The sequence below is a fragment of the Terrapene carolina genome, unplaced genomic scaffold (assembly GCF_002925995.2).
Source record: "Terrapene carolina triunguis isolate 2854851 unplaced genomic scaffold, T_m_triunguis-2.0 Scaffold404, whole genome shotgun sequence".
NCBI classification, from domain to species: domain Eukaryota; kingdom Metazoa; phylum Chordata; order Testudines; family Emydidae; genus Terrapene; species Terrapene triunguis.
In genome coordinates this window covers 202,008-210,185 of record NW_020664755.1, presented here as the reverse complement: position 1 = coordinate 210,185, position 8,178 = coordinate 202,008, and the positions used below count along the sequence as shown (strand labels likewise).

The window sequence follows — 8,178 nt, the reverse complement described above, 5'->3', positions numbered from 1 at the left end:
CTGGGGCAGGGACTGTCTCTCACTGTGTGTCTGTGCAGTGCCCGGCACAACGGGCCCTGATCTCAACTGGGGCAGGGACTGTCTCTCGCTGTGTGTCTGTGCAGCATCTGGCACTTTACCACTAACAATCTAGCAAGCAACAACCAAACGAGCGGGGGACGGGGACAGGACGTGGCAGAGAAGTTTCAGAGAAGGGCTGGGACAGATTTTTGACAACGAATCTGTGGAGAATCAGTGGGCAGGGATGGGAGTGAGGGTGTGTGGGGGGGGGAACGTACATGGACATTTCAAACTGCTCCATCCACTTCTTCTTCAGCTCTCGCGTCTTGAAGAAGAGCTCGTAGCCCTGGGTCCCATAACTACAGATCAGGTGGAACATGTGAGTCCACTGGAAAAGACAAGCACATGGATGTTTAACAGTCCCCCTGGAACTCATGGCGGGGGGGTCCCACCTTCCCAGTAATTGCATATCAGACAAGGGGACTCAAAGAGAGACGTGAAACCACATTCCCTCTCCCCCCGCCCCCGCCACCAGCAGAAAGGGGCAGTGTGAACTAGAAATTAGAGCAAGGGAGTGGGGAGCCAGGATGCCTAGGGTCTATTCCCAGCCTTGGGAAGGGAGCGAAGTCTAGTGATTACAGCTAGGGAAGCAGGAGTCAGACTACCACGATTCTCCTCCTGGCTTTTGGAAGGAGTGTTGACTAGTAGTTAGAGCAGAATGTGCGTGGAAGCCGGGACTCCTGGGTTCTATTCCTGGTTGTTGGGAAGAGTGTGCCCAGTAGTTGAAGCAGGGGACTAGCAGCCAGGACTCCTGGGTTCTATTCCTGGCTGCTGGGAGGAATGTGCCCAGGGTTAGAGCAGAGAGACTAGGAGCGTGAGTTATTTTGCTGACTCTCCCTGGCAGCCAGAACTGGTCTCATTAACTCCAACCCAGGAGCAGAAAAGGGCTGAGTCGGGGGGAAGAGGAGCTAGAGCAGGGGCAAATACTGGGATCAGTCAAGCTAAGGAGACGCCTTAGGCCAAAGTGGAAATGGTGCAGACTCTGTATGTGTGTGGTTGCTGCCCCCTACTGGGGGGAAATACCTGCTCTGTGTAAGTGTGGGTCTGGCTGTGTATGGATGTGCAGGATGGAGTGCACACATGTTGTGTTAGCAGGGTGGGAGAGGCTCTGGCTCACACACACACCCTGCAGCGTTACCTTCTTATTGTCCTTTTCTCCCAAGGGGTCGTCCCGGATCTGGTAAGTGTGGAGGTCGATGAAATCCCTCATCTCGTAGGAATCCCCTTTCCGCTTGCAAATGAGCAGGGCTTGGTCCAGGAGGAAGGCGTACCTGCAAGGAACAGGCCCCGACACGGAGAGGGATGAAGACAGAAGATGAGCCACAGATGGGCTGTGGGCGGGGGGCGGGAGGAACGCACATCCGGCTTATAGGAGCCCCAATACTTTAGCCCTGCTCTGGATGCAGTGGGAGGCCGTACACTTAAGCCAGGTCTACATGCAAAAATGAAGTCGACCCAGCTATGTCACCCAGGGGTGTGAAACATCCACACGCCGGAGCGAGGAAGTTAAGCTGATCTAAACCCCAGTGCAGACAGCGTTAGGCTGAAGGGACAATTCTTCCATCAGCCTAGCTACCACCTCTCAGGGAAGTGGATTAGCTACGCGATAGGAGAACCCTCCGGTGAGTGTCTGCACTGAAACACGGGCTGTTCTCTGGCTTTCTCTAAGCGCCAGGCTCCTGGGACACGTTCTCCATCCTTTGCTATTCTCTGGACCTCAGGCTGACACTATTAAGGACCGTATCTGCTCTAGATTCCCCCAGCGGCCCCAGAGCTTGATCGTGAAATAGGCAGAAGGGAGGCGGTTCAAGACCGCCAATTACTTTTATTTTGTTTTATTTGCAAGAAATTTCCTCCCCCCTCCCCAAAAATCAAATCAATTGGGGGTTTATCAAAATTTCCCTGCCCCCTCCCCCGCCCAAAAAAAACCGTGGGCCAAAAAGCCAACCAACCCAAAACTGGTTTTCCGTTTAAATTGTCGATACACATTATTTCTGAAAAATATTTATTTGTAGAGGAATCATGATGTCCAGCAAGGGCATTTCCCCCCCACCACGTTCGTTTTCAATGAAAAGCTATTTTTTTAAAAGAATCCAACCAACCCCGCCAATAAAACACGACAGGCCAGATTCTGAGTGGCCCTAAGACACGTTATAGCAGGGGTGGCCAACCTGTGGCCCGGAGCCACATGCGGCTCTTCAGAAGTTAATATGCGGGCGGCTCTGGGGCTGGAGCTACAGGAGCCAACTTTCCAATGTGCCGGTGCTCACTGCTTAACCCCTGGCTCTGCCACAGGCCCTGCCCCCACTCCACCCCTTCCCGCCCCCTCCCCTGAGCCTGCCATGCCCTCGCTCCTCCCTCATCCCCCCCAGAGCCTCCTGCACGCCACAAAACAGCTGATCGGGAGGTGTGAGGAGGGCTGCCGGTGGGTGGGAGGCACTGGGAGCGGGGGTGGGGGAGATGATGGGGGGCTGCAGACGTATTACTGGGGCTCTTTGGCAATGTACACTGGTAAATTCTGGCTCCTTCTCAGGCTCAGGTTGGCCACCTCTGTGTTATACCTTGAAAACACTGGTGCTTAAACCCCAATTCAGGACAGCACTTAAACATGTGCGTAAGTGCCCTTCCTGAACAGGGATGCGTTCCTGAATGGAGGCCAGAAGCATGTGCTGACTTCTAAGCACGTGCGCCGCCCCAGTGACTTAAAGCTCAGCGTGTGCTTAAACGGGTTGCTGAATGGGGGCCCAGAGCTCTAGCATCTGGCGCGCTGGAGCCCCAGTTTGGGTCTGTCGGTCGCAGAGATGGCTGCCACGGGCCCCGGCCCGAGAACCGCTGTCCCAGACACTGGTTATGTGATCAGCTGCATCATGGTCCCTTCTGGTGAAAGTCAGCAGCCTAAGAGCAATGGGATTAGCCCTGGCGTTGGCCCCACAGCTCAAGGAGTTTGTAAACTACTTGTACGACCTTAAATCAAGATGGCAAACCTTCCGTCACTTACGGGGTTTATTGATCGTATCTGTATTGCATGGGGAAGCCCCCCAGCGTCGATTCAGCCCCCATTCCCAGTTAAGTGACATGCCCAAGGTCACCCAGGAGGCCAGTAATAGTAGAACCCAGGTCTCCTGCGTCCCACTCCAGTGCTCTGTCCACTAGGCCGCGCTGCTGCCACTCAAAGCCCCACAGCTTAGCTCTCTGCCTGTGCTCACCTGTCCGTCTTGGAGCGTTTCTCAGAGCTGGTGACCTTTAGCTCCCCGTCAATCTTCGGCCTCCCATACTGAGCCAGGGACTGTGACTAAGAGGAGAAGGGGGACAGAAAACCAAACCCTCTTACAGGAATTCAGTCTGAGATGTATGGAACCAGCAGGCTGAACAGATGCCATATACCTCCCTTATGGCTGGCCCGAAGACGGTAAGAGTCTATGACTGCTACTGGACGATGGAGTGACTCTTATAGCTAAAGAGGGAAAACCTCTGTGCTGGGTCCTGGGTTCACTCCATGGGGGGCCATATTATATATGAGGCTGCACAAGGTTCCTAGAGCTGTACAAAGGGTGGTAGCGATAATGCTGGGACCTTCTGCTCTAGAAATACCACCGCGACCAGTAGGAGCGGGGAAAGGGAACGGGTCTAGACAGAGGCAGCTCTAAGAAAGGCCAGCCAGCAGGAAGCTGTTGAGTGTGTATAACACACACTCCGGTTTGTATTGTATATACGTATTCCAGGGGAGAAGAGAAAAGTGATACAGTCGGCCGGGAAAAAATAATTTAAAAAAACAATTTCGGTCGTTTGATATAATTAGTTCATTAAAGAGAACGCGCAACTGACAAGAAATGAACAAAAAAATGAAAGGAAAGGAGTAAAACAATGAAAATGAAGGAAAAAGAATGAAAGAACAAATAAAATGAATGAAAGAGGGAAAACGAACTAATCAATGAATGAAAGAACCAACAACAGGTGAATGAATGACAAAAAGAACAAATGAATAAAAGAAAATGAATTAAAGAACAAAAAAGGAAAAAGAGGAAGAATGATTGAGGGAACAAACAAATAAAGGAGCGAACAAAAGGACGAGACAGGAAAAATGAACGAACAAGTAAAGGAATGAATAAATACAGGAGCGAACAAATGCAAGATTGAAAGAGGAAGAATGAACGAATAAAGGAATGAATGAAAGAGGAAGAATGAACAAATAAAGGAACAAACGGATAAAGGAGCAAACGTGAAACATGGTGGAGGAAGAATGAATGAATGAATGCAGGAAGAAATAAATGAAGGAATAAACAAATGAAAGAGGAAAAGTGAACGAAGGAATGAAGGAAGGAACAAACAGACAAGGAAGAAGGGAAAAAGAAAGAAAAAGACCGAGGGAAGCGGCAAAGGCAGTAGCAGTGGCCCAGGGACTCACCAGTTTCTCTATGGAGAGCTGGAAGTTGGTGATCTGTTTCAGGGTCTCATTGTCTCTCTTGATCTCGTTCACACACTGTGCCAGGTCCTAGGGGATGGAGGGTGGGGACACACCGAGCCCTTGGTCAGCACCAGCCGTGCTTGGAGGTGCGATCCATGGCTGGGTTTTCCCTTCAGGGTCCCTGGGGCATTCTCTGCTGGGGGCACGGCCCTCTGAGGTCTGACCATTAAAAAGGGGGGTTTCCATGGGGCAGAGTGACATCCCTTGCTAGCAAAGGGGGCGCCAGACCCCTCCATTACTGCTCTGCCCTCCCCGCCACCCAATGGGGTGTACTGAATAGCCCCAGTGCAGCATCCCAGTAGCACCCACCCCGACTGCCCTCTCCAGCCCCAGCCTCCCCACCCCGCAAGCCCCCCAACTCTGCAGCCCCCAGCCCACAAACCCCCACCACCACTCCCCTCAGCACCAGCCTCCCCACCCGACAAGCCCCCAACCCTTCAGCACCAGCCCCCAACACTAGCTCCTCCACTACCCAGCTCACCGCACCAACAGCAACATATTTATTACGGTATATTTGTTATATTATATTTATTCTAGTGTATTTATTTAGGCTTACCAGATTTTTTTGAATTTTAACTGAGACTACCAATGTTTATTTAATTTTTGTAGCTTTACATTTTCACCGTTGCGCAAACTTCTGGGTTTTAAGCATTTTTTTTTCTCTATTTTTATTGGTTTAAATGTTCACACTTAGGGATAATTATGAGGTGCTCAGACAATGACGTGCTGACAGCGGATTCAAAAACTGTGAACATCACACGTCGGATACACAAAGTAACTACCCTCCAATCAACAAATCGGCCCTGTTTTCACTAGTCATTCGCTAGTCCAGTGGTTCTCAACCGGGGGTCCGCAGCCCTCTGGGGGGCCCCAAGCCCTTTCAGGGTGGCCGCAGAGCCCCGCCGCTGAAACCCAGTTTCCCGAGCCCCGGCGCCCCCCGCGGGACTGAAGCGGGGAGCGGCGTGGGGATGAAGCCTTGAGCCCTGGCACCTCCCCACGGGACTGAAGCATTGAAGGGACACAAGGGTGTTGCCCCCCAAATTGCACTGCCTTACCCAGAGTGGGGTAGTCCTGGGGGCAGCTCCACCCCCCCCACCTCCTCTCCCTCAGCCCCCCTCAGGCCCCACCCTAGGCAGGAAGACCGAGCCAGGCAGTGCGGGGCAGCTGCCCCTCTGGCTGGTGGTACCATGGAGTGGGCAGCTGTGGCATTCTCCCATCTGCCCCTGGTGCTTGGGGTTGCGTCTGCGCCTCAGCTCCCAGCCTCCTTTGACTGCTCAAGGCAGAGCCCTCGGGGAGCAGCCACCAGCTCCAGCCCCGGACAGGTGAGTGACCTGATGAGGTGAGTTGGGGGTGGAGGTGGCGCTCCCTCCCTGGACCCCGCTGTGCAGAGCTGGCCCTTGCCCTGCCGGCCCTTGCCCCCCCCCCCCCCCCCAATAGAAGTCAAACTACGCCTATGCCCCAGGGTCCCACCCCGGGCCCAGAGGCCCCCCCCGGCTGGGCCCCGGAGTTTTTCTAGCATGTTGAGGGGGGGCTCAGAAAGAAAAAGGTTGAGAACCGCTGCGCTAGTCTACTTGTAACACGCCTCATTCAAAAGTCTAAGTCACTGGATTTTGACTCTAATAAGGTCTCACCCCCCAAAGCCCTGCCCCCACACTGCCCCTTCTCCCCAAGCCCCCATCACGCCTCTTCCCCAGAGCCCCCGCTTCCGCACCGCCTCTTCCCCCAATGACCCTGCCCCCCACTCGCTCCTCTCCGCCCCCTCCCATCACTTGCCCTTACAGCCAGTGAAAAGTGTGGGGGCCACGACACCCTGTTCCACCCTGTTCCGGTGCCCTTGTATTAATTATTATATTATATTATATTATGGTGTGTCTACACTTAAACATTTTCTGAAGTAGCTATTCCAGAATAAATCCACTTCCAAAGTTCATTAAGCTAAATTGGAAAAGGCATTTGTCTCCCAGAATAAGAGTGTCCACACTGGGACTTATACGAAAAGAACTATTCTGGAATAGTGAAATTATTATTAATAACTATTACTTTTGTTATTAATTATTTATTATATTTTATAATTATTCCAGAAGAGGTATTTATAATTATTACGATAATGTCATTTATTTAATAATTATTCCAGAGTAGCTACTTATAATTATTATTTTCATTACTATAGTTATTTTATTGTTATAAAATCATTATTCTGGAATAGATTTTATTATTAGTACTCATTTTAAAATAATTATCCTAGACTAGCTATTTCGGTCCATTTCCACGTCTCCACAAGCCCTCCAGTCATTGAGATGTTTCGGAATCAATATTTTTCAGAATTTCCATTCTGAGGAAAATTTCAGCCTCAGGACGATGGTTCCCGTCCCCCTCCCCCTCACTCGCAATGTCAGAATTTCCGCCGGGGAGGGAAGTCCCTCTTCCACCCAGCCTTAAACAGGAACTTTCCTACCCTCACGCCCCAAGCATAAGTCCCTCTGATGGGCACAACCACCCGCCAGGCCCCGGAGCGTTTTGTGCCAGCCCAAGTCTGGCGACCGAAACACTGAGAGACCCTCACGACTGTCCCGAAAGTTGACAGCACCCGGGAGACGCAGAGCCGGCCTCACCCGCATGGCATCCAGCGCCAGCCGCAAGTTCTCCTTTTCTGTCGGCTCCACCGTATGTTTCACCAGCTCCTGGAGAGAGGAAATAAACCGGGATGGATTTGACCCACTCAAAGGCATTTCTGGCTCCTCCAGCAGAGGGTGCCAGGGTTCCCCAGCGCGAAGCATCATGGGGCAGAGCCAGGAGCCCATATAGTGCTGGGTGCTGTACGTTATTTATTAGGTATATTACGGTAGCACCTAGGTGCTCCAGTCATGGCCCAGGACCCCATGGTGCTACGTCCTGTACAAACAAAGAGAGCATAAAGACGGCTCCTGCACCGAAGAGCAGACTTGCTAGTCTGAAGCTGACCCCAGGCTTCAATGGAAGAGCTGGCCAGACCCAGCTGGTACTGAGGGGGATTATACCATGCCGAACACCTATAGGGTTTTTTTTTCCGACGGTGGTCATTGTTCTGCCTATTTTATAGAGGGAAACTGAGGCACAGAGAGGGGAAAGGACTTGCCCATGGTCACACAGCAGGCCAATGGCACAGCCAGGAATAGAACCCAGGAGTCTTGATCCCCAGCCTACCCCCTCCTTTAGCCAACAAGACCCCACTCCCCTCCCTGAGCTGAAAATAGAACCCAGGTGTCCTGACTCCCAATCCATGACCCTTCTGCATAGACCACGCCCCCTTGACCAGGGTCCTTCGTGCCCACCCCCAGCTTCCAGCCGAGGGTCCGTACCTGCAGGAGCAGATGGTATTTCAGCACCCGTTGCATGGGCACCATCAGCAGGTCACGCAGGGTGAAGCGCCCATTGTTGGCTCGCTGGGAGCATTCCTACACAACAGGATTGCAGGACAGGACAGCATTGGCAGGGGGAGATGCCCAGTGTGCTGAGGGCCAGAAGGACCCACAAAAACTAGGGCCAGTCCTATGTGATGGGACACTCATAGGGCCTCAGCTAGCTCCTGCATGAGCCAGGACTATGGAACCCATCCACCCCGTGACCCCACGGAACCTCCTGCCGTGTCCTCTGAACCCTCCGACCCTGCACCT

General features: G+C 52.5%; 1 protein-coding gene across 1 annotated transcript in view; it reads right to left on the bottom strand.

Moving 5' to 3' along the window:
- Nucleotides 1–8,178, bottom strand: part of VAV1 (vav guanine nucleotide exchange factor 1) — a 53,458-nt gene that overhangs the window by 10,217 nt on the left and 35,063 nt on the right. Inside the window, exons 10-15 of the mRNA XM_026658167.1 lie at nucleotides 7,864–7,959; nucleotides 7,138–7,206; nucleotides 4,466–4,552; nucleotides 3,267–3,352; nucleotides 1,199–1,331; nucleotides 279–388 (exon numbers count right to left, since the gene is read on the bottom strand). Coding sequence (XP_026513952.1) covers nucleotides 279–388; nucleotides 1,199–1,331; nucleotides 3,267–3,352; nucleotides 4,466–4,552; nucleotides 7,138–7,206; nucleotides 7,864–7,959 — 581 coding nt within the window. The remainder of the gene's footprint in view (nucleotides 1–278; nucleotides 389–1,198; nucleotides 1,332–3,266; nucleotides 3,353–4,465; nucleotides 4,553–7,137; nucleotides 7,207–7,863; nucleotides 7,960–8,178) is intronic.